The sequence below is a fragment of the Oncorhynchus gorbuscha genome, linkage group LG22, assembly GCF_021184085.1.
Source record: "Oncorhynchus gorbuscha isolate QuinsamMale2020 ecotype Even-year linkage group LG22, OgorEven_v1.0, whole genome shotgun sequence".
NCBI lineage: Eukaryota > Metazoa > Chordata > Actinopteri > Salmoniformes > Salmonidae > Oncorhynchus > Oncorhynchus gorbuscha.
Window position 1 is genome coordinate 273,594 of NC_060194.1, and position 27,308 is coordinate 300,901.

The window sequence follows — 27,308 nt, forward strand, 5'->3', positions numbered from 1 at the left end:
GTTCTCGGTATCTTTCTTCTGCCCCCACATACATGTTCAAATCCCAAGCTACGCCTTGCTCAGACAGTCTGTGTTTTTCCACTATACAGAAACATTGTTTAACCAAAATCTGACTAAAACTACACACATCATCAGATTATAATGTTATGATTCTAATCAATTTCATACAATTATAAGGTTTCAAAGTGGAATTATTTAATCATTATCTTTCAACATTGAAATTATTTTATCATGATTAAAGAGCTCAGCCATGTGCTTCTTGTCATTAACAATCACACCATCAACATTAAGGGACATGAGCAGCTGTGAGGAGGAAGGTTTATTCTCCAGGTCTTTAACAGTTTTCCAGAACTTATTGGGGTTAGACCTACAGAGAGAGAGCTGCTCCTTAAAGTAACAAACTTTTGCCTTCCGGGTAGCCAAAGTGCATTTATTTTTCATTTGCCTGAACAAGAGCCAGTCAGCCTGCGTGTGCTGTTGCTGAACCTGTTTTTAATTCTCATTTTCTTTATGGAGGAGTGTTTGTTAAAACTCCTTGTGGCTGCGATTTGACAACAGCCAGTCAAAGTGTAGGGCGCCATTTTCAAAACATCAAAAATCTCATAATTAACATTCCTCAAACATACATGTATCTCATACCATTTTAAAGCTATTCTCGTTGTTAATCCCACCACATTGTCCAATTTCAAATATGCTTTACAGCAAAAGCACCACAAACGATTATGTTAGGTCACCACATAACCACAGAAAAACACAGCCATTTTTTCCAGCCAAAGAGAGGAGTTTCAAAAAGCAGAAAAAGAGATAAAATGAATCACTAACCTTTGATGATCTTCATCAGATGACACTCATAGGACTTCATGTTACACAATACATGTATTTTTTGTTTGTCAAAGTTCATATTTATCCAAATATGAGTTTACATTGGTGCGTTACATTCACTAGTTCCAAAAATATCCAGTGATTTTGCATAGCCACATCATTCAACAGAAATATCATAAATGTAGATGATAATACAAGTTATACACATGGAATTATAGATAAACATCTCCTTAATGCAACTGCTGTGTCTGATTTTTTTTTTTAATTACGGAATAAACCAGTCATGCAATAATCTAAGATGTCGCTCAGAAAAATGTGTCACAATAGCCGCCATGTTGACGTCAACATAAACAAGAAATTACATGATAAATATTCCCTTACCTATGATGATCTACATCAGAAAGCACTCCAGGAATCCCAGTAAATCACAATAAATGCTTGTTTTGTTAGAAAATGATCGTTATTTATGTCCAAATACCTTCTTTTGTTAGCGCATTTGGTATACATATCCAAACGCTCATTCTGGCCAGCGTTATATCGGACAAAAACTTCAAAAAGTTATATTACCCGTCGAAGAAACATTTCAAACTAAGTACAGAATCAATCGTTAGGATGTTTTTAACATATAGCTTCAATAAAGTTCCAACCGGAGTACTCCTTCTTGTCTTCGTGACACCTGACTGATTCTGCTATCATTCACTCCCACAATACCATAGAAGTCTCATTATAATTTCTATTGATGGTTGATCTCTAGTGGAACCCCTAGGCAGTGCAACATCATTAATATCTCAAGGGGATTTCATTGGGACTCTGGGAATACATACAAAGCTCAGATTTCTCACTTCCTGTTTGGATTTCAACTCAGGATTTTGCCAGCCATATGAGTTCTGTTATAATCACAGACATCATTCAAACAGTTTTAGAAGCTTTAGAGTTTTCAATCCAATACTAATAATAATATGCATATATTAGCAACTGAGACTGAGGAGCAATATTTTTTACAAAGGTCCAAGCGTCTTCGACAGAGCTGTTTCTATACCATTTTACAGAGGCCAGATCATGAAGGAAGGCTTGCTCATTAAAGTTTTTAGCAAGTGTCTATGACAGGTCGTTTGACTGAGCAGCCATTACGAACAAGGCTGTAAAATGGTCATTACTGTAAACACCAGACTGATACCTATCAGGATAATTTTTTTAGGATAATATGAAGAAGAGTTGCATTTTCTGGGTGTTCGGAGTCATACCTTGTGCAATTGGTAGTAATCTGAGAAAGATTTAGGGAGTCCCGTTGCTTTAGGACTAGGTCAGGTGGTTTAAGCATGTCCCAGTTTAGGTCACCTAGAGGGACAAATTCAGACTTAGTGTAATGGACCAGGAGAGACCTTAGGGCGGGTAGGGTACAAGCCGGTGCTGATGGAGGAAGATAGAACCCAGCAACAGTCAACAAAGAGCTATTTGAAAGTGTAATACTTAAAACCAGCAAATCAAATTGTTTGGGGACATACTTGGTGGAGACAACCCGGGCACTAAGGGTGAACCTTGGTAAAGATTGCCACTCCCCCACCTTTGGAAGATATGTCTTGCCGAAAAAAGGTTATAACCAGAAAGGTTAACATCAGTATTCAAAACACTCTTTCTTAACCATATCTCAGTAATGATCAACACATCTGGATTGGAACTGTGAACCCACACTCATTTTAGATAATAAGCTTCTAGTTTTAACATGCAGAAAACCCAGACTTTGTACGAGAGCAGAAACCAGTGAAGCAGATATCAGAGCACATGTCAGAATTGGCGCTGGCAACAGTAGATGGGCCAGGGTGTACATGCATATTTCCAGATATCATCAACAGTAATACAATCAAGGCACGGCATAGGACAGGGAGAGCTCTGCAGTGCTGATTTATGACATCTGAATGTGCATCAGATGGCAGCAAGATCATACTGTAGAGCAATTTCTGTCATGTTTTGTCTTATATTGTCTTGTCATTTTGCTTTTCCTTCTGTTCGTTTTCCCCCTGCTGGTCTTTTTAGGTCCGTTCCCCTTTTTCTCTCTCCCTTCCTCTCTCTCTTCTCTCTATCGTTCCGTTCCTGCTCCCAGCTGTTCCTATTCCCCTAATCAATCATTTAGTCTTCCCACACCTGTTCCCTATCTTTTCCCCTGATTAGAGTCCCTATTTCTCCCCTTGTTTTCCGTTTCTGTCCTGTCGGATCCTTGTATATTGTTCACCGTGCTGTGTCTTTGTATCGCCCTGTCGTGTCGTGTTTCCCTCAGATGCTGCGTGGTGAGCAGGTGTCTGAGTCTGCTACGGTCAAGTGCCTTCCCGAGGCAACCTGCAGTTTATTATCGAGTCTCCAGTCAGTTCTCGTGATTACGAGTGGAATTGTTTTTTATGCTTTATTTACCGCTCCGATTTGTCTAGGAGTATTGCTATTTCCTTAAACTGGATTAAAGACTCTGTTTTCGCCAAGTCGCTTTTGGGTCCTCATTCACCCGCATAACAGAAGGATCCGACCAAAGAATGGACCCAGCGACTACAGACGCTCGTAACACTGCCGTCGAGATCCAAGGAGCCATGCTCGGCAGACACGAGCAGGAATTGTCTGCTGCTCGTCATGCCATGGAGAACCTGGCCGCTCAGGTTTCCGACCTCTCTGGACAGTTCCAGAGTCTTCGTCTCGTGCCACCTGTTACTTCCTGGTCTGCCGAGCCTCCGGAACCTAGGGTTAATAACCCACCTTGCTACTCCGGGCAGCCCAAGGAGTGCCGCTCCTTTCTCACCCAGTGTGATATTGTGTTCTCTCTCCAACCCAACACATACTCTAGAGAGAGCTCGGATTGCTTATGTCATTTCACTCCTTACTGGCCGGGCTCGAGAGTGGGGCACAGCTATCTGGGAGGCAAGGGCTGATTGTTCAAACAATTACCAGAACTAAAGAGGAGATGATTCGGGTTTTTGACCGTTCAGTTTTGGTAGGGAGGCTTCTAGGGCCCTGGCTTCCCTATGCCAAGGTGATCGATCCATAACGGATTACTCTATAGAGTTTCGCACTCTTGCTGCCTCTAGTGACTGGAACGAGCCGGCGCTGCTCGCTGTTTTCTGGAGGGACTCCACGCAGTGGTCAAAGATGAGATTCTCTCCCGGGAGGTTCCTTCCAGTGTGGACTCTTTGATTGCTCTCGCCATCCGCATAGAACGACGGGTAGATCTTCGTCACCAAGCTCGTGGAAGAGAGCTCTCGTCAACGGTGTTTCCCTGCTCCGCATCGCAACCATCTCCTCCTCTGGCTCAGAGACTGAGCCCATGCAGCTGGGAGGTATTCGCATCTCGACTAAGGAGAGGGAACGGAGGATCACCAACCGCCTGTGCCTCTATTGCGGATTTGATGGACATTTTGTCAATTCATGTCCAGTAAAGCCAGAGCTCATCAGTAAGCGGAGGGCTACTGGTGAGCGCTACTACTCAGGTCTCTCCATCTAGATCCTGTACTACTATGTCGGTCCATCTACGCTGGACCGGTTCGGGTGCTACATGCAGTGCCTTGATAGACTCTGGGGCTGAGGGTTGTTTCATGGACGAAGCATGGGCTCGGAAACATGACATTCCTTTCAGACAGTTAGACAAGCCTACGCCCATGTTCGCCTTAGATGGTAGTCATCTTCCCAGTATCAGATTTGAGTACCGGGTTCTGCCGTTTGGTCTCGCCAATGCGCCAGCTGTTTTTCAGGCATTAGTTAATGATGTTCTGAGAGACATGCTGAACATCTTTGTTTTTGTCTACCTTGACGATATCCTGATTTTTTCACCGTCACTCGAGATTCATGTTCAGCACGTTCGACGTGTTCTCCAGTGCCTTTTAGAGAATTGTCTCTACGTGAAGGCTGAGAAGTGCTCTTTTCATGTCTCCTCCGTTACTTTTCTCGGTTCCGTTATTTCCGCTGAAGGCATTCAGATGGATTCCGCTAAGGTCCAAGCTGTCAGTGAGTGGCCCGTTCCAAGGTCACGTGTCGAGTTGCAGCGCTTTTTAGGTTTCGCTAATTTCTATCGGCGTTTCATTCGTAATTTCGGTCAAGTTGCTGCCCTCTCACAGCTCTTACTTCTGTCAAGACGTGTTTTAAGTGGTCCGGTTCCGCCCAGGAGCTTTTGATCTTCTAAAAGAACGTTTTACGTCCGCTCCTATCCTCGTTACTCCTGACGTCACTAGACAATTCATTGTCGAGGTTGACGCTTCAGAGGTAGGCGTGAGAGCCATTCTATCCCAGCGCTTCCAGTCTGACGATAAGGTTCATCCTTGCGCTTATTTTTCTCATCGCCTGTCGCCATCTGAACGCAACTATGATGTGGGTAACCGTATCCGCTTAGCCCTAGGCGAATGGCGACAGTGGTTGGAGGGGGCGACCGTTCCTTTTGTCGTTTGGACAGACCATAAGAACCTTGAGTACATCCGTTCTGCCAAACGACTTAATGCTCGGTACGTTGGGCGTTATTTTTCGCTCGTTTCGAGTTTGTGATTTCTTACCGTCCGGGTAGCAAGAACACCAAGCCTGATGCCTTATCCCATCTTTTTAGTTCTTCTGTGGCTTCTACTGATCCCGAGGGGATTCTTCCTTATGGGCGTGTTGTCGGGTTGACAGTCTGGGGAATTGAAAGACAGGTTAAGCAAGCACTCACGCACACTGCGTCGCTGCGCGCTTGTCCTAGTAACCTTCTTTTCGTTCCTGTTTCCACTCGTCTGGCTCTTCTTCAGTGGGCTCACTCTGCCAAGTTAGCTGGTCATCCCGGTGTTCGAGGCACTCTTGCTTCTATTCGCCAGCGCTTTTGGTGGCCGACTCAGGAGCGTGACACGCGCCGTTTCGTGGCTGCTTGTTCGGACTGCGCGCAGACTAAGTCAGGTAACTCTCCTCCTGCCGGTCGTCTCAGACCGCTCCCTATTCCTTCTCGACCATGGTCTCACATCGCCCTAGACTTCATTACCGGTCTGCCTTTGTCTGCGGGGAAGACTGTGATTCTTACGGTTGTCGATAGGTTCTCTAAGGCGGCACATTTCATTCCTCTCGCTAAACTTCCTTCCGCTAAGGAGACGGCACAAATCATCATCGAGAATGTGTTCAGAATTCATGGCCTCCCGTTAGACGCCGTTTCAGACAGAGGTCCGCAATTCACGTCACAGTTTTGGAGGGAGTTCTGTCGTTTGATTGGTGCGTCCGTCAGTCTCTCTTCCGGGTTTCATCCCCAGTCTAACGGTCAAGCAGAGAGGGCCAATCAGACGATTGGTCGCATACTACGCAGCCTTTCTTTCAGAAACCCTGCGTCTTGGGCAGAACAGCTCCCCTGGGCAGAATACGCTCACAACTCGCTTCCTTCGTCTGCTACCGGGTTATCTCCGTTTCAGAGTAGTCTGGGTTACCAGCCTCCTCTGTTCTCATCCCAGCTTGCCGAGTCCAGCGTTCCCTCCGCTCAAGCGTTTGTCCAACGTTGTGAGCGCACCTGGAGGAGGGTGAGGTCTGCACTTTGCCGTTACAGGGCACAGACTGTGAGAGCCGCCAATAAACGTAGGATTAAGAGTCCAAGGTATTGTTGCGGCCAGAGAGTGTGGCTTTCCACTCGCAACCTTCCTCTTACGACAGCTTCTCGTAAGTTGACTCCGCGGTTCATTGGTCCGTTCCGTGTCTCCCAGGTCGTCAATCCTGTCGCTGTGCAACTGCTTCTTCCGCGACATCTTCGTCGCGTCCATCCTGTCTTCCATGTCTCCTGTGTCAAGCCCTTCTTCGCACCCCGTTCGTCTTCCCTCCCCCTCCCGTCCTTGTCGAGAGCGCACCTATTTACAAGGTACGTAGGATCATGGACATGCGTTCTCGGGGACGGGGTCACCAATACTTAGTGGATTGGGAGGGTTACGGTCCTGAGGAGAGGAGTTGGGTTCCGTCTCGGGACGTGCTGGACCGTTCACTGATTGATGATTTCCTCCGTTGCCGCCAGGATTCCTCCTCGAGTGCACCAGGAGGCGCTCGGTGAGTGGGGGTACTGTCATGTTTTGTCTTATATTGTCTTGTCATTTTGCTTTTCCTTCTGTTCGTTTTCCCCTGCTGGTCTTTTTAGGTTCGTTCCCCTTTTTCTCTCTCCCTTCCTCTCTCTCTTCTCTCTATCGTTCCGTTCCTGCTCCCAGCTGTTCCTATTCCCCTAATCAATCATTTAGTCTTCCCACACCTGTTCCCTATCTTTTCCCCTGATTAGAGTCCCTATTTCTCCCCTTGTTTTCCGTTTCTGTCCTGTCGGATCCTTGTATATTGTTCACCGTGCTGTGTCTTTGTATCGCCCTGTCGTGTCGTGTTTCCCTCAGATGCTGCGTGGTGAGCAGGTGTCTGAGTCTGCTACGGTCAAGTGCCTTCCCGAGGCAACCTGCAGTTTATTATCGAGTCTCCAGTCAGTTCTCGTGATTACGAGTGGAATTGTTTTTTATGCTTTATTTACCGCTCCGATTTGTCTAGGAGTATTGCTATTTCCTTAAACTGGATTAAAGACTCTGTTTTCGCCAAGTCGCTTTTGGGTCCTCATTCACCCGCATAACAATTTCATCAGTTACCATGAATACAATGCCGGGGAGAGGTGGTTAGAATGGGATGGCCAAAAGGTAACCAATAGAGAGTCAGAGTCCCGAGTGTGAGAACAAACATAGTCTGACAACCGGGGCAGACGGTGAACAGGTCCCCTGGTAGAATCCAAGCAGCAGTGCAGCAGGCAACAGGAGTAGGTGTCACAACCACTTGGGAGAAGCTCAAAGGCTTCGACCCCTCTCTCGCTTCACACGTCAGTGCTAAAGCAAGTACCCTTGGGATTTACTATTTAGTTCCCATATGCTCTACAGTACATGGGAGAGGCTATACGGAAACACCTGGTTCCCAAAATGTATGACATGTTACGCAGCGAGAGTTGAATAGGGATGAATGGATTCGGTTCAGTCAGTTCAGTCAGTCATCCTACTGAGCCCTCCCTAGCTAGCTAGTTTATGCTTGTGGCTAAAATGTAAACTATATATATATATATTTTTTTACAAACATGTTGTAATGCTGTATTTGTAAACATTTTTTGTGAAAATCACTACAATAAATGTGCTTGAGATGTCACCCTGACCTGATATTGGCTACACTATCTAGCTACTTCCCTCTCGTTACTGCAGGACAGCAGTCAATAAGCTGGTGCCGGCATGTCGTTACGTTAGATAATTGGCATGTCATGGTGACATCCAGATGGTGACCATTACTACAAGTTATTTCAACCTTACCTATCAAAATAAACATCACTTTCTTTTACAAGTTTTACCCAGCTCCATGCTGCTTTTGATGCCAGCTAGCCAGCTGTAAACTAGTTGGCTGAGAAGGGCTCATCAAGACGACTGACTGACCTCACTGAACTAAATCCATTCGTCTCCACTCGACTCTCAGCTGCCCGACATACTTCATTAATTTGGGCACCAGGCATGTCCATATAGCATCTCCCATATACTGTAGCTGCCAACAGGCACAGTGGTCTTACAGCTCCAAGGGTAAGAGCAAACAAAGACTTCTGGAGTGAGCATGACTGCTGATGACATTTCCACACACAACTCAAAGGCAATTCACACAGAGACAATGAGAGAACTCTTTCTCCACATAAGATATGAGCAAAGACATTTTTCCTATTGAATCTTCACTGCGGTTTGATAGGCTCTTATATGATTGTATTATATGATTATCAATGCTTGCTTGTTCTTTTGAAAGTCTCAAAGACTGTTTTCTCAGCAGCAGCGAAAGGTTAAGCCACTTTGAAGTACAATGTAATTCATCATGCGACAGTGAAATCAAATCAAATGTATTTATATAGCCCTTCTAACATCAGCTGATATCTCAAAGTGCTGTACAGAAACCCAGCCTAAAACCCCAAACAGCAAGCAATGCAGGTGTAGAAGCACGGTGGTGAGGAAAAACTCCCTAGAAAGGCCAAAACCTAGGAAGAAACCTAGAGAGGAACCAGGCTATGAGGGGTGGCCAGGCATCTTCTAGCTGTGCCGGGTGGAGATTATAACAGAACATGGCCAAGATGTTCAAATGTTCATAAATGACCAGCATGGTCAAATAATAATAATAATCACAGTAGTTGTCGAGGGTGCAACAAAACAGCAGGTCTGGGACAGGTAGCACGTCCGGTGAACAGGTCAGGGTTCCATAGCTGCAGGCAGAACAGTTGAAACTGGAGCAGCAGCATGGCCAGGTGGACTGGTGGACAGCAAGGTGTCATCATGCCAGGTAGTCCTGAGGCCTCCGAGAGAGAGAAAGATAGAAAGAGAGTATTAGAGAGAGCATAGTTAAATTCACACAGGACACCGGATAAGACAGGACAAGTACTCCAGATATAACAGACTGACCCTAGCCTCCAACACATAAATTACTGCAGCACAAATACTGAAGGCTGAGACAGGAGGGGTCAGGAGACACTGTGGCCCCATTTGATGATACCTCCAGACAGGGCCAAACAGGCAGGATATAACCCCACCGACTTTGCCAAAGCACAGCCCCCACACCACTGGAGGGATATATTCAACCACCAATTTACCATCCTGAGACAAGGCTGAGTATAGCCTACAAAGATCTCCGCCACGGCACAACCCAAGGGGGGCACCAACCCAGACAGGAAGATCATGTCAGTGACTCAACCCACTCAAGTGACGCACCCCTCCTGGAGTAATATGATCAAATTTGTTGGTTCTAGTCAGGATTCTAGCAGCCGTATTTAGCATTAACTGAAGTTTATTTAGTGCTTTATCCGGGTGGTCGTAAAGTAGAGCATTGCAGTAGTCTAACCTAGAAGTAACAAAAGCATGGATTAATTTTTCTGCATCATTTTAAGACAGAAAGCCTCTGATTTTTGCAATGTTACGTAGATGAAAAAAAGCTGTCCTTGAAACAGTCTTGATATGTTCGTTAAAAGCGAGATCAAGATTCAGAGTAACGCCGAGGTCCTTCCCAGTTTTATTTGAGACGACGGTACAACCATCAAGATTAATTGTCAGATTCATGAAATCACAAGTGCAATACAAGAAAACACAGTTTAGCCTTTTGTTAATCCACTTGTCGTCTCAGATTTTGAAATTATGCTTTACAGCGAAAGTAATCCAAAGGTTTGTGTAAATTTATCGATAGCATAACATAACATTAAGTACACTAAGCTTTAAGTAGCTAGGTCACAAAAATCAGAAAAGCAATCAAAAAAATAATTTACCTTTGATGATCTTCGGATGTTTTCACTCACGAGACTCCCAGTTACACAACAAATGTTCCTTTTGTTCCAAAAATATTATTTTTATACCCAAAATACCGACGTTTGTTTGTCGCGTTATGTTCAGAAATCCTCAAGAAAGAGTGGTCACGACGACGCAGCCGTATATTCCAAATACTATCCATAATGTCCACAGAAACACGTCAAACGTTGTTTTATAATAAATCCTCATGTTGTTTTTAAAATATATATTTGATAATATATCAACCGAGTGTGTAGGTTTTTCAATAACAGTGGGAGGAACAATGGCGGCTTTACTCAGTTGCGCAAAACTCTCTCTGAGAGCCCCCACCTATCCACTTATGCAATGTGATCTTTCATGCTCATTTTTCAAAATAAAAGCCTGAAACTATCTGGTTGATATACCTTTAAATGGAGGATAGGCATGCACGGGAACAGAGGTTTCAAAATAAGAGGCACTTCCTGATTGGATTTTCCACAGGATTTCACCTGCAATATCAATTCTGTTATACTCACAGACAATATTTGTACAGTTTTGGAAACTTTAGAGTGTTTTCTATCCTAAGCTGACAATTACATGCATATTCTAGTTTCAGGGGCTGAGAAATAAGCAGTTTCAAATGCGTATGTTTTTTAGCCAAAAATGAAAATACTGCCCCTACACGCAAAAGGTTCATAGGTAATTTACTACCTTCACAAGTGCAGTCTCAGTGCTATGATGGGGTCTAAAAACCAGACTGAAGCGTTTCGTACACATTGTTTGTCTTCAGGAAGGCAGTGAGTTGCTGCGGAACAGATTTTTCATTTTTTTTGAGAGATTCAATATATGTCGATAGTTTGTTTCATATTTTCTGGGTCAAGGTTTGGCTTTTTTAAGAGAGGCTTTATTACTGCCACTTTTAGTGAGTTTGGTACACATCCGGTGGATAGAGAGCCGTTTATTATGTTCAACATAGGATGGCCCAGCACAGGAAGCAGCTCTTTCAGTAGTTTAGTTGGAATAGGGTCCAGTATGCAGCTTGAAGGTTTAGAGGCCATGATTATTTTCGTCATTGTGTCAAAGGATATAGTACTAAAACACTTGAGTGTCTCTCTTGATCCTAGGTCCTGGCAGAGTTGTGCAGACTCAGGACAACTGAGCTTTTGAGTAGTATGCAGATTTAAAGAGGAGTCTGTAATTTGCTTTCTAATGATCATGATCTTTTCCTCAAAGAAGTTCATGAATTTCTTACTGCTGAAGTGAAAGCCATCATCTCTTGGGGAATGCTGCTTTTTAGTTAGCTTTGCGACAGTATCAAAATGAAATTTCAGATTGTTCTTATTTTCCTCAATTAAGTTGGAAAAATAGGATGATCGAGCATTACATTACATCATTACATTTAAGTCATTTAGCAGACGCTCTTATCCAGAGCGACTTACAAATTGGTGCATTCACCTTATGACATCCAGTGGGACAGTCACTTAACAATAGTGCATCTAAAACTTAGGGGGGGTGGGGTGAGAGGGATTACTTATCCTATCCTAGGTATTCCTTAAAGAGGTGGGGTTTCAGGTGTCTCCGGAAGGTGGTGATTGACTCCGCTGTCCTGGCGTCGTGAGGGAGTTTGTTCCACCATTGGGGGCCAGGGCAGCGAACAGTTTTGACTGGGCTGAGCTTACTTCCTCAGTGGTAGGGAGGCGAGCAGGCCAGAGGTGGATGAACGCAGTGCCCTTGTTTGATCAGGGCCTGATCAGAGCCTGGAGGTACTGAGCAGCAGTGAGGGCTCTTCGATATTGCACGGTACTGTCTTTCCAAGCTAGTCGGAAGACTTCCAATTTGGTGTCCTTGGTTAGAGTCTGAGCAGATTATTTGTTGTGATTGCAAAAGTAATAAAATGGTGGTCCGATAGTCCAGGATTACGAGGAAACACATTAAGATCCACAACATTTATTCCATTGGACAAAACTAGGTCCAGAGTATGACTGTGACAGTGAGTAGGTCCAGAGACATGTTGGACAAAACCCACTGAGTCGATGATGGCTCCAAATGCCTTTTGGAGTAGGTCTGTGGAATTCTCCATGTGAATATTAAAATCACAAAAAAAATTGAATATTATCTGCTATGACTACAAGGTCCGATAGGAATTCAGTGAACTCAGTGAGGACTGCTGTAATTGGCCCAGGAGGCCTGTAAACAGTAGCTATAAAAAGTGATTGAGTAGGCTGCATAGATTTCGTGACTAGAAGCTCAAAAGACGAAAACCTTCAGTTTTTTTTTGTAAATTGAAATTTGCTATCGTAAATGTTAGCAACAACTTCTGCCTTTACGGGATGCACGGGGGATATGGTCACTAGTGTAGCCAGGAGGTGAGGCCTCATTTAACACAGTCAATTCATCAAGCTTAAGCCATGTTTCAATCAGGCCAATCCATCAAGATTATGATCAGTGATTAGTTCATTGACTATAACTGCCTTTGAAGTGAGTGATCTAACATTAAGTAGCCCTATTTTGAGATGTGAGGTATCACGATCTCTTTCAATAACGTCAGGAATGGAGGAGGTCTTTATTCTAGTGTGATTGCTAAGGCGAACATCGCCATGTTTAGTTTTGCCCAACCTAGGTCGAGGCACAGACACAGTCTCAATGGGGATAGCTGAGCTGACTACACTGACTGTGCTAGTGGCAGACTCCACTAAACTGGCAGGCTGGCTAACAGCCTGCTGCCTGGCCTGCACCCTATTTCATTGTGGAACTAGAGGAGTTAGAGCCCTGTCTATGTTGATAGATAAGATGAGAGCACCCCTCCAGCTAGGATGGAGTCCGTCACTCCTCAACAGGCCAGGCTTGGTCCTGTTTGTGGGTGAGTCCCAGAAAGAGGGCCAATTATCTACAAATTCTATCTTTTGGGAGGGTCAGAAAACAGTTTTCAACCAGCAATTGAATTGTGTGAGACTGCTGTAGAGCTCATCACTCCCCGGGAGGGGGCCAGAGACAATTACTGGATGCCGACACATCTTTCTTGCTGGTTTACAGGCTGAAGTTATGTTGCGCTTGGTGTCCTCTGACTGTTTCATCCTAACATTGTTGGTGCCGACGTGGATAACAATATCTCTATACTCTCTACACTCGCCAGTTTTAGCTTTAGCCAGCACCATCTTCAGATTAGTCTTAACGGCGGTAGCCCTGCCCCCTGGTAAACAGTGTATGATCGCTGGATGATTCGTTTTAAGTCTAATACTGCAGGTAATGTAGTCGCCAATGACTAGGGTTTTCAATTTGTCAGAGCTAATGGTGGGAAGCTTCGGCATCTCAGACCTCGTAACGGGAGGAGTAGAGACCAGAGAAGGCTCGGCCTCAGACTCTGACTCACTGCTTAATGGGGAGAACCGGTTGAAGGTTTCTGTCGGCTGAATGAGCGACACCTGTTGAGCAATCCTACAGCATTTCCCTCCAGAAGCCATGAGAAAGTTGTCCGGCTGCGGGGACCGTGTGTCACGCCCTGACCTTAGTTATCTTATTTTCTTTATTATTTTGGTTAGGTCAGGGTGTGTCGAGGGTGGTATTTGTGTTTTTGGCTTGTCTAGGGTTTTTTGTATATCTATGGGATTTGGTATTGTCTAGGTAAATGTAGGTCTCTGGTGGCCTGAATTGGTTCCCAATCAGAGACAGCTGTTTATCGTTGTCTCTGATTGGGGATCCTATTTGATTTGCTATTTAGTTTGTTTAGTGTTATTCGTGTAAATAAAGAATAATATTCTGTTCACGCTGCCCCTTGGTCTCGTCATTATGGCGAACGCGACACCGTACGAGGGGATTTGTACCAACGTTACTATCTGTACTTACTTTTGACACAGACGCTGTTGTCATCCTTTCCTACACTGAAATTACCCTTGCCTAATGATTGCGTCTGAAGCTGGGCTTGCAGCACAGCTATCCTCGCCGTAATGCGATCGTTCTCCTATATATTATAAGTACAGCGACTGCAATTAGAAGGCATCATGTTAATGTTACTACTTAGCTTCGGCTGTTGGAGGTCCTGACGAACCAAATCCAGATAAAGCGTCCGGAGTGAAAAAGTTTAATGAAAAAAAAGTTGAGTGTGGGGAAATAACAAAAAATATAAACGGTAATTAAAAAGTGAAAAACGTAAAGTTGTCTGGTAGCTAAGTAAGGTTGGCAACAAAACACACAGCAACACTTAAACAAATCTGCAAGTTGTGACCTGAAATGACGGAAAAACAGTGTGCATTCCATCAGTATTTACCGACTTCAGGTACCTTTTGTAGTTACCAGAACTTAAAATATATTTATCTCGGTAGAAACTATGTCATGGTTTTACTTGTGTTATTATTGCTTACAGAGGTGTCATGCCCTTCCAAGATGCACCACTTATGAAAGATATGCAAGGCAGGACATTAGATATTGTAGTGTGTGCAAACTGAGCCATCAGTGGAGGAGGAGAGAAAGTGTTGAGTGACACACAGCGTATGATTTGATTTTAGCTGCCGATGATTGACAGGACTCACAGGAAGTAAGTTTGTAAATTAATTTAATCAAGCTATGTAGCCTATTGATTCCTTCATGATGAATAAATTATTATAAAGTGTTTTGTTGTTTCTATATAATACTAGCCACCTAGCAATTATTTAGCTAGCCAGCCAACCTCAAAACCAGCTACCAAGCCATTTTAGGCTATTAATCAAGTAAAAGTATTTTGTCTAACTATCTTAGCTGGCATACTTGCGGACAAAGTTGCAAGACTTTAGAAAATACAAAAATTGCTTTAATTCTTAGGTTATGATTGTAACAGCTTTCTTCTATCTCCTCCTCTGACGATGTTGTAGCAAGGATCGGACCAAAATGCAGCGTGGTTAGTTCGATACATCTTTAATAATGAAAACACGAACAAACAAAAACAACAAACAGAACGTGAAAACCTATACAGCCTATCTAGTGAACATTAACACAGAGACAGGAACAATCACCCACGAAACACTCAAATAATATGGCTGCCTAAATATGGTTCCCTATCAGAGACAACGAAAATCACCCGCCTCTGATTAACAACCGCCTCAAGGCAACCATAGACTTTCCTAGACAACCCTACTCAGCCACAATCCCAATACCTACTAAAATACCCCAATACAAAAACACACCACAAAATAAACCCATGTCACACCCTGGCCAGACCAAATAAATGAAGACAAACATACATACTGCGACCAGGGCGTGACAATGATACTATAAACCAGACATGAAAGTTTGTAAAAAACAAACTAGAGTCAAAGTCCTCATCCCCACTGAAATCTAATTATCATAAGAAAAAAATCCCCATAAAAATCTGTACATTTTAGCTAGAGATATCAGTTATTTTTCTCAATCCACAGCATTCGCTGGTTTCTCACTTCCGCATCTGCGGTGCATGGTGACAGAGCTAGAGCTCTCCTCACAAAATCGCATGTAATGTCCAAACTGTTTTGTCCCCTCTATGGAAAGATGAGACTCTCGCGATCACGACGGTATTCTCCATGTTGCTCTTACGACCCCCACAAGCTTCTTAGAACTCGTCTGAATTCAGTACAACTGATCTGCCAACTTCTGTCTATAGCATCCAAACAGTTCGGGCTATACGCTAACATGACCCCTCTGTGGAAACGTGAGACTCTCACAAACACGTACACGCCCACAAGCCTCACAAGACTCGTCTGAAAAATGTTATGGAAGTTCAGTGCCAAAAATAAGGGATTAAATGCGACAACAACAAAAAATACAAAATAATTATTACAAATGTTTCCTGATCTTTCTTATATCTCTAGGACAGACACTTCAGAACAGATTTTGTTTTGATTTGTTTGTGGGACTATCTGTTGTTCCGTGAATTTGTTATTCAATGCAATTGTATGGGCCAGTAGCAGTAAGGCCACACATTTTTTAAATCAAATAAATGTTTTGTATTTTGGGGGGATACTTCAAGGGGTCTTAAAATTAAAAATCAAATAGATAAATGATCCTACATTGACAAATGCTAAATTCTCTGGAGAAAAAAAATGAATGGGTTGCATGTTATCCCGGAATGCTTGTTATCATACATATAAGCCTTGGCATGAGAATTTTCATCCAATGTTGAATCTCTCTCTCCACCTCACCTTCTTTTCCTTCCTTTCTCTCCCTCCACCCCCTCTCTTTCTTTCTGATAGGCTCCAATTATTCATTGTGCCCAGAAGACCATTCTGCTGCAGTAGCCGTTTTCTGAGTCCTTGACAACCAACAATAACTATCCCCCGTCTGTCTGCTGAAGGATACACTTGGTCATTAAACCAACTACACCTGCACTGGGTTGTTGCTTCTGCTGAACCCCAAAATTCACCCTGTGGATGGTTGACAACATTTCCTCTTGAGTCTTTTGCAGTTCATTTTCACCCCAAAAATGTGTATCGTAATGATGAGACTGAACTGTTCCCCCATGTGGAGTGTGGTTAGCCTTTTGACTTTGTTTCTACCACTTTGGGAGATGGGCTGCTCTGGCCTGAGCTTTAACTCAGTGCCCCTGCCGCCGGTAGGGACATACCAAAGAAGCTTCGAAGGGGGGGCGCACCACAGGCAGAGGCGCAGTTGGGTGTGGAACCAGTTCTTCGTGCTGGAGGAGTACACAGGGGACGAGCCACTCTACGTGGGCAAGGTAAGAATTTCTCTCTCATCTGGGTTCTCTCTCAGCTGTGCATTTAACACAGGGAACCAGTGGATGTGTGACTTTCCTAATATGGACACAATATAGGTGGATTAGGTGAAGGGGAGAAAAGATGCTGAGTACAAGATGATCAAAAAGTCTTGACCCAACTATGACTGGAGTTAATGCTACTTGTGTTATCCAATACTTATGTACCTGTTTATGCATTTGTTAAAGATGTGAGTTCACAGGAAGGATTTAGGAGCAACAGAGAACATTTTGCGTTTCAGAGAGTCTCGGTGTCTCAGGTCTTCTCCCATCTCTATTAGATGCTCTTGTGTAGAAACCTTTTCATAAAGAGTGCATGAAGAGCACAATGGTTTTCAATTGCATGTTTACTTCAGGGGTTTATTTAGTGAGATGAAACCTTCAGAAGGTTGCCGATAGAAATAAATAGAGCTTACTTTATTCTATAATTCTACTTGACAATCATGCCTGTTCTTAAAAAAAAGGCTTTCTATCTGAACATTCTGTAACTTTGCATCCTCTGAACAGGCCAATGTTGTCCACTTATGCCTCCTGCTTAAGGTCTGATAAGAATTATAGGTTTTAATAGGGCACCTCCAAGATGGAGTAGTGGATGGATCATAAATTAGTCATACAATTTGATCTGATCTTTATCTTAGTCACAACAATAGACAAACAGTATGCTTACAATCATTTGTTTTATTTTTCTTGTCTATATTGAATGCATAATTTAAACATTCACAGTGTAGGTTGGAAAAAGTTTGTGAACCCCTAGGCTAATTACTTTTCCAAAAGCTAATTGGAGTCAGGAGTCAGCTAACCTGGAGTCCAATCAATGAGACAAGATTGAAGATGTTGGTTAGAGCTGCCCTGCCCTATAAAAAACACTCACAAAATTTGAGTTTGCTATTCACAAGAAGCATTGCCTGATGTGAACCATTCCTCGAACAAAATAGTTCTCAGAAGACCTAATATTAAGTATTGTTGACTTGCAAAAAGCTGGAAAGGGTTACAAAAATATCTCTAAAAGCCTTGATGTTCATCAGTCCACGGTAAGATAAATTGTCTATAAATGGGGAAAGTTCAGCACTGATGCTTCTCCCTAGGAGTGGCCGTCCTGCAAAGATGACTGCAAGAGCTCAATGAGGTTAAGAAGAATCCCAGAGTGTCAGCTAAAGACTTACATAAATCTCTGGAACATGCTACCATCTCTGTTGACGAATCTACGTAAAACAAGAATGGTGTTCATGGGAGGAAACCACGGAAGAAGCCACTGCTGTCCAAAAAAAACATTGCTGCACATCTGAAGTTTGCAAAGGAGCACCTGGATGTTCCACAGCGCTTCTGGAAAAATATTCTGTGTACAGATAAACACTAAAGTTTAGTTGTTTGGAAGGAACAAACAACACTATGTGTGGAGAAAAAAAGGCACAGCGCACCTACATAAAACCTCATCCCACCTGTAAAGTATGGTGGAGGGAGCATCATGGTTTGAGGCTGCGTAAGGGCCTGGACAGCTTGCTATCATCGACGGAAAAATGAATTCCCAAGTTTATCAAGACATTTTGTAGGGGAATGAATGTATGGCTATTTGTCCGCCAATTGAAGCTCAACAGAAGTTGGGTGATGCAACAGGACAACGACCCAAAACACAGGAGTAAATCAACATCAGTCCTGACCTCAACCCGATTTAAAATGCTGTGACATGACCTCGAACGGTTCACACCACACGTTCTAAGAATATTACTGAACTGAAACAGTTTTGTAAAGATGAATGGTCCAAAATTCCTCCTGACCGTTGTGCATGTTTGATCCTCAACTACAGAAAACATTTGGTTGAGGTTATTGCTGCCAACCAGTTATTAAATCTGATTTTTATTTTGTTTATACCTTCCGGAAACCTGCCTCACCCACTGTGGTACGGAATCGCTGTTACTTTTAATTTTAATTTTATTTTTATGACACACTCAAGAACCTCCAGACGCTAACCAGCTAACTAGCTACAAGCTATTTAGTCATTGTTAGTTAAAAAAATAAAAATAAAAACCTGGATAACACTCGCCAGCCCAGCCCCCCTGCCCCATCCACCGCTGCCCCCTGGACACTGATCTCTTGGCTACATAGCTGACGCACACTGGACTGTCCATTAATCACGGTACTCCACTCTGCTTGTTTGTTTTATCTGTCGGCCCAGTTGCCTAGTCAACGCCATTTTACCTGCTGTTTGTTGTGCTAGCTGATTAGCCTCGCCCACTGTTTTTAGCTAGCTTTCTCAATTCAACACCTGTGACTACTGTATGCCTCGCTGTATGTCTCTCTCAAATGTCAATATGCCTTGTATACTGTTGTTCAGGTTAGTTATCGTTGTTTTAGTTCACAATGGAGCCCCTAGATCCACTCCGCATACCCCTGTTACCTCCCTTGTCCCACCTCCCCACACATGCGGTGACATCACCCATTACAACCAGCATGTCCAGAGATACAACCTCTCTCATCATCACCCAGTGCCTGGGCTTACCTCCGCTGTACCCGCACCCCACCATACCCCTGTCTGCGCATTATGCCCTGAATATATTCTACCATGCCCAGAAACCTGCTCCTCTTATCCTCTGCCCCCAACGCTCTAGGCGACCAGTTTTGATAGCCTTTAGCCGTACCCTCATACTACTCCTTCTCTGTTCCGCGGGTGATGTGGAGGTAAACCCAGGCCCCGCATGTCCCCAGGTACCCTCATTTGTTGACTTCTGTGATCGAAAAAGTCTTGGTTTCATGCATGTCAACATCAGAAGCCTCCTCCCTAAGTTTGTTTTACTCACTGCTTTAGCACACTCTGCTAACCCTGATGTCCTTGCCGTGTCTGAATCCTGGCTCAGGAAGGCCACCAAAAATTCAGAGATTTCCATACCCAACTATAACATCTTCCGTCAAGATAGAACTGCCAAAGGGGGCGGAGTCGCAGTCTACTGCAGAGATAGCCTGCAAAGTAATGTCATACTTTCCAGGTCCATACCCAAACCTACTAATTTTGAAAATTACTCTCTCCAGGAACAAGTCTCTCACTATTGCCGCCTGCTACCGACCCCCCTCAGCTCCCAGCTGTGCCCTGGACACCATTTGTGAATTGATCGCCCCCCATCTAGCTTCAGAGTTCGTTCTGTTAGGTGACCTAAACTGGGATATGCTTAACACCCCGGCAGTCCTACAATCTAAGCTAGATGCCCTCAATCTCACTCAAATCATCAAGGAACCCACCAGGTACAACCCTAACTCTGTAAACAAGGGCACCCTCATAGACGTCATCCTGACCAACTGGCCCTCCAAATATACCTCTGCTGTCTTCAACCAGGATCTCAGCGATCACTGCCTCATCGCCTGTATCCGCCACGGAGCCGCAGTCAAACGACCACCCCTCATCACTGTCAAACGTTCCCTAAAACACTTCTGTGAGCAGATTATGGCATTAAACCAAATGGCTGGATTGGGTACACATATCCACAAGGAAAGGGAATCTCTGACTGTGTCATGCTGTTTCTGTTTGACCTGTCCTTGTGCTTGTCTCCACCCCCTCCAAGTGTCGCCAATCTTCCCCACTTCCCCACTTGTGTTTTCTGTCTGTGCCAGTTCGTCTTGTTTGCTTAAGCCTACCGGTGGTTTGTCTCAGCTCATTTTCCCCAGTCGCTCTTTCTCGTCCTCCTGGTTTTTGACCCTTGCCTGTCCTGACCAGGTACCTGCTAGCCTGACCACTCTGCCTGTCCCTGAGTCGGCCTGCCATCCTGTACCTTTGTTCCACCTCTGGATTGCCGAACTCTGCCTGACCTGACCCTGTGCTTGCCTGTCGTCCTGTAACTTGGCCTCTACTCTGGATTATCGACGCCTGTCTAACTTGACCTGTCATTTGCCCGCCCCTGTTACAATAAACATTGTTACTTCACACAGTCTGCACTTGGGTCTTACCTTGATTCCTGATAGATTGTTGGGCAATACAAGGGGAAGAAAGTAATTCAAACACCCAACTAACACTGTATGTGGAAATTAAGATGAAAATTATACTGTAACAACACTAGTCGATAGGCACTTTACAATTGGAATAGTGGTTAGGGCGTTCCTCTTTGGGCCTGGTGGTTTGGGTTGCGGACTACTAGTGAACTCATGCTACTGCCTCCGTTCATTAAAATACTACAATAGATACTATTGTTGAATGGCACTGAGTTGGCAAAACAGAGACATTGGAAAGCTACATACTGTACAGCAACAGGGAGGTCTGGATGGCACAGGCATAAGATTATTCTAATCCCTTAATCAACCCTACCATAGTCTACAGTAAATGAAGACATAGCAAAGGTACTTAAGCAGTGACATTTTCTTAAGACTCAAAATGTATCTTGTTTACGATCTGAAAGAAAAGCCGGATAGCAATTGTATCAAAGAGGCCTCTCGAACGCGAGCTTGTAATCCTCTCATTTGATACTCGACCCAGGCAAATAATCGCTGACAGTTCATTGCGATCGAAAGCTTCCTTTATCTTTCAAATGCTTTCAGTATTTAAACAGATCTTGTATGTAGATAGCAGGGGCATACTGTGACAGCCCTGAATTTTTCTGAACCATCTCAGTGCTTCTCCTTCCAATAGGGCGCTTTGCCTTTAATTCCCAATTAAATAGCCAGCATCAGCTGAGCAAAAGTGGGGTTGTGATGGAGACGTGAATGAGGATGTGTTCATCACTCAGTTCCGAAGCTTCTCTATTCCGTTTATTTTGTTGCTGTTAAACGTGTGTTTTGTAGCCTAATAGAGTTTACCCAGGACCGGATCCACTCTTTGCGTCCGTGGACTACACCTCTCCGTCCCTGGACTACACCTCTCCGTCCGTGGACTACACCTCTCCGTCCGTGGACTACACCTCTCCGTCCGTGGACTACACCTCTCTGTTCTTCCGTGGTCTACACCTATCTCCGTCCCTGGTCTACACCTATCCGTCCGTGGTGCACTTATGACACCAGTGGGACTCCGTCATCTAAAACTTAGTGGGTGACTTACACCTATCTCCGTCCGTGGACTACACCTCTCCGTCCCTGGACTACACCTCTCTGTTCTTCGTGGCCTTTCTCCGCTGGAGATCTGTTGGCAGATTGGATTGTCTGACTGACCGACTGACTACCACCTTTTTGGTATTTTCATTTGTTTTGATGTGAGGTATACTGTCATGATTTATGTAGGTAGTTGAGGACTTAGTAAGAGTTCATGCTCTTTATAGTTGTGTGGTAAAATAATTGTTATATTGATTGTATGACTTGATACTGGGTGTACGCTACACTTGTAGGAACGGACAAACATTGCGTGACTAAAGTCACTTGAGTTCCCTGAACTCCTTTACCGGGCTGGACTTTTAGGCCCGAGGTACAGGACATTTCTGGAGGAACCAGAAATCATTGTGTTATTATTATATGTGTGTGTAATCATGTATATTGGTAATACAACCCACGCAAAATAATAGTTGTTTTTTAAGTTCTTTCCAATGATTTAAGGGTTTATGAAAAGTGTATTTCCATCCTGACTTTTACATAAGTCCTTTTGTATTGGTGTAGACTTGACTGACCAGATGGGACTCATTCCCATCTCTCTGGACCTCTGACAGTCTCTATGGGTGTGCCACAGGGTTCAATTCTCAGGCTGACTCTCTTTTCTGTATACATCAATGATGTTGCTCTTGCTGCTGGTGATTCTCTGATCCACCTCTACGCAGACGACGCCATTCTGTATACTTCTGGCACCTCCTTGGACACTGTGTTAACTAACCTCCAGATGAGCTTCAATGCCATACAACTCTCCTTCCGTGGCCTCCAACTGCTTAAACACAAGTAAAACTAAATGCATGCTTTTCAATCGATCGCTGCCCACACCTGCTCGCCCGTCCAGCATCACTACTCAGGACGTGAACAACTACAAATACCTGGGTGTCTGGTTAGACTGTAAACTCTCCTTCCAGATTCACATTAAGCATCTCCAATCCAAAATTACATCTAGATTTGGCTTCCTATATCGCAACAAAGCATCCTTCACTCATGCTGCCAAACATACCCTCGTAAAACTGACCATCCTACCGATCCTCGACTTCGGTGATGTCATCTATAAAATAGCCTCCAACACTCTACTCAACAACCTGGATGCAGTCTATCACAGTGCCATCCGTTTTGTCGCCAAAGCCCAATACACTACCCACCATTGCGCCATGTACGCTCTCGTTGGTTGGCTCTCGCTTCATGCTCGTCGCCAAACCCACTGTCTACAGGTTATCTACAAGTCTCTGCTAAGTAAAGCCTCGCCTTATCTCAGCTCACTGGTCACCATAGCAGCACCCACTCGTAGCACGCGCTCCAGCAGGTATATCTCACTGGTCACTCCCAAAGCCAATTCCTCCTTTGGTCATCTTTCCTTACAGTTCTCTGCTGTCCATGACTGGAACGAATTGCAAAAATCTCTGAAGCTGGAGACTCACATCTCCCTCACTAGCTTTAAGCACCAGCTGTCAGAGCAGTTTACAGATCACTGCACCTGTACTTAGCCTATCTGTAAACAGCCCATTTATCTACCTACCTCATCCCCATACTGGTATTTATTTATTTATTTTGCTCCTTTCTACCTGCACATTCATCTTCTGCCAATCTACCATTCCAGTGTTTAATTGCTATATTGTAATTACATCGCCAACATGGCCTATTTATTTTCTTAACTTACCTCATTTGCACTCACTGTATATAGACGTTTTGTTTTGTTTTGTTCTACTGTATTATTGACTGTATGTTTTGTTTATTCCATGTGTAACTCTGTGTTGTTGTATGTGTCGAATTGCTATGTTTGATCTTGGCCAGGTCGCAGTTGCAAATGAGAACTTGTTCTCACCAACCTACCTGGTTAAATAAAGGTGAAAAAAAAAAAAAAAAAAAATCCATCCCAAGCCAAAAAGAGAAACTAATGTTTTCTCTGGTAGGCACAAACCTACCTGGCACCCCTATAAATAATAACCTCAAGTCAAAACTGTTACAATACAGCGATGAACACGTCTCTTTCGCTTGGGAATCCGAGATGTTGTTGGAACGCGTGTCTCTCATGGGGGTGAATCTACCGAGTGTTGCCTTACACGTAAATTAATCTTGATCATGCGGACAAGTGGGAGGACACCACCACAAAGCCATGAACGTAACCATTTGTGTGTCCTTAGTCTTTTCAGCATATATTAGCAGTGGTGGAAAAAGTACTAAATTGTAATACTTAAGTAAAAGTAAAGATACTTTCATAGAAAATGAAGGCACACATCTGTCTATATAAGGTCCCACAGTTGACAGTGCATGACAGAGCAAAAACTAAGCCATGGGGTCGAAGGAATTGTCCATAGAGCTCCGAGATAGAATTGTGTTGAGGCACAGATCTGGGGAAGGGTACCAAAAAATGACTGCAGCATTGAAGTTCCCCTAGAAGACACTGGCTTCCGTCATTCTTTAATGGAAGAACCAAGACTCTTCCTAGAACGGGCCGCTCATCCAAACTGAGCAATCAGGGAGAAGGGCCTTTGTCGGGGAGGTGATCAAGAATCCGATGGTCATACTGACAGAGCTCCAGAGTTCCTGTGTGGAGATGGGAAAACCTTCCAAAAGGAATGGTGGTGGCAGCATCATGCTTTGGGGATGTCTTTCAGTGGCAGGGACTGGGAGACTCATCAGGATCGAGGAAAGATGAATGGAGCAAAGTACAGAGAGATCCTTGATGAAAACCTGCCCCAGAGCACTCAGGACCTCAGACTGGGGTGAAGGTTCAACATCCAATAGGTCATCAACTCTAAGCACACAGCCAAGACAAACCAAAAGTGGCTTTGGGGCAAGTCTCAATGTCTTTGAGTGATCAAGCCAGAGCCTGAACTTGAACCAGATCGAACATTTCTGGAGAGACCGGAAAATAGCTGTGCAGCGACTCTCTCCCATCCAAACTTACAGAGCTTGAGAGGATCTGCAGAGGAATGGCATAAACTCCCCAAATACAGGTGTGCCAAGCTTGTAGTGTCAAACCCAGGAAGACTTGAGGCTGTAATCACTGCCAAAGGTGCTTCAACAAAGTACTGAGTAAAGAGTTTGAATACTTATCTAAATGTGATGTTATAGTTTTTTTTTGCAAAAATTTTGAAACCAGTTTTTGCTTTGTCGTTATAGGGTATTGTGTGTATATTGATGAGCGGAAAAAACAATTGAGCAATTTTAGAATAAAAATATCCAAAACTTGGAACATCCCACAGAGGACCATTAAATCCATTATTAAAAACTGGAAAGAACTCAGTGAGGAACGCTGTATATGGCCCAGGAGGCCTGTAAACAGTAGCTATAAAAAGTGATTGAGTAGGCTGCATAGATTTCATGACTAGAAGCTAAGCTTTTTTTTTTTAATTGAATTTTGCTATTGTAAATGTTAGCAACACCTCCGCATTTGCATGTTGTGTTAGCTAATCCAAGTTTATCTTTTTAAAAGGCTAATTGATCATTAGAAAACCCTTTTTCAATTATGTTAGCACAGCTGAAAACTGTATATTGATTAAAGAAGCAATAAAACTGGCCTTGTTTAGACTAGTTGAGTATCTGGAGCATCAGCATTTGTGTGAGTTCGATTACAGGCTCAAAATGGACAGAAACAAATAACTTTCTTTTGAAACTCGTCAGTCTATTTTTGTTCTGAGAAATGATGGCTATTCCATGCGAGAAATTGCCAAGAATCTGAAGATCTCGTACAATGATATTACTACTCTCTTCACAGAACAGAGCAAATTTGCTCAAACCAGAATAGAAAGAGGAGTGGGAGAGCCCGGTGCACAACTGAGCAAGAGGACATGTACATTAGAGTGTCTAGTTTGAGAAACAGACACCTCGCAAGTCCTCAACTGGCAGATTCATTAAATATTACCCGCAAAACACCAGTCTCAACGTCAACAGTGAAGAGGCGACTCCGAGATGCTGGCCTTCTAGGCAGAATTCCTTTGTCCAGTTTCTGTGTTCTTTTGCCCATCTTAATCTTTTCTTTTTATTGGCCAGTCTGAGATATGACTTTTTCTTTGCAACTCTGGCTAGAAGGCCAGCATCCCGGAGTCGCTTCTTCGCTCTTGACGTTGAGACTGGTATTTTGCGGGTTTTGCTTTTCTTTCAAAAACAAGGACATTTCTAAGTGACCCCAAACTTTTGAACGGTAGTATATTTAAATATTTATATATCCATTGATTCTTGAAGAATATTACGTAAAAAATGCTCAACTTGTTTTTCGCCAATATTTGTAAACATTGTAAATGTTAACAAACACTGTATAGCCTCAACATGGTTGTAACAATCATTTTGATATCATTGATGGTTAGTCCTTGCATCCATAGCTCTGGCTATTAGTCTGTGAGTGGTTACATTTCTCCAGGACAATGCATCAGCTATTTACCAAAACAGAGGTGGGGCCACCATTTTGTTATAGTTTCAATTATGGATTTAGACAGCTGCATATTATCAAGGTATCAAAGTGTCACCAACAAAAAGGTAAACAATAGGCCTATAGCAAATGCAGAAAATGACATTCATTTTTCACATGTAAATAGCACTTTTCAGTAGTGCTCAAAGCAGGCCATTACATGAGAGCAGCATTTATTTTTCAACTCGAATCAATGAGCCCAATCAGTCCTCCATGTTAACAAAATCCTAAACAACAGAATAGGGCTGGCTAATAAGTCCTTATTTTTGGGGTCATGCTCAGGCTGATTTATACTTCCATATTTCCAAGTCCTATTCTTGAAGATCAAGGGGTATAACATTTAATGGAATGTGTCACGCCTTGGTCATTGTATTTTGTGTTTTCGTTATATATTTGTTCAGGCCAGGGTGTGACATGGGTTTATTGTGTTGTCGTATTGGGGTTTTTGTAGGCATTGGGATTGTGGTTGATTAGGGGTGTGTCTAGTATAGGCTTGGCTGCCTGAAGCAGTTCTCAATCAGAGTCAGGTGATTCTCGTTGTCTCTAATTGGGAACCATATTTAGGTAGCCTGGGTTTCACTGTGTATTTCGTGGGTGATTGTTCCTGTCTCTGTGTTAGTATTCACCAGACAGGCTGTATTTAGGTTTTCTCGTTCCGTTTGTTGTTTTTGTATTTATTAAGTTACTTCATGTATCGTCATTTGTTTCATTAAAGACATGAGTAACCACCACGCTGCATTTCGGTCCGACTCTCTTTCAACAAACGAAGAACGCCGTTACAGAATCACCCACCACACACGGACCGAGTGGCGTGGTAACAGGCAACGACAGCAGGAGCAGCGAAAGGAGGATGAATGGTTCGGAGAAGAACTGGAGGCGGCGAGAGCTGAGAGACGCTGTTATGAGGAGAAACAACAGCGGCAGCAGGAGCTACAATATCGGGAGTATACGATGTGGGATGAAATAGACAGGTGGGCGGTCGACCCAGAGAGAGTGCCGGAGCCCGCCTGGGATTCGCTGGAGCAGTGCGAAGAGGACTATAGGAGAATGGAGT

General features: G+C 43.7%; 1 protein-coding gene across 1 annotated transcript in view; it reads left to right on the forward strand.

Moving 5' to 3' along the window:
- Positions 1 to 27,308, forward strand: part of LOC124009912 (cadherin-7-like) — a 166,737-nt gene that overhangs the window by 27,404 nt on the left and 112,025 nt on the right. The window contains exon 2 of the mRNA XM_046322164.1: positions 16,274 to 16,755. Coding sequence (XP_046178120.1) covers positions 16,504 to 16,755 — 252 coding nt within the window. The 5' untranslated portion in view covers positions 16,274 to 16,503. The remainder of the gene's footprint in view (positions 1 to 16,273; positions 16,756 to 27,308) is intronic.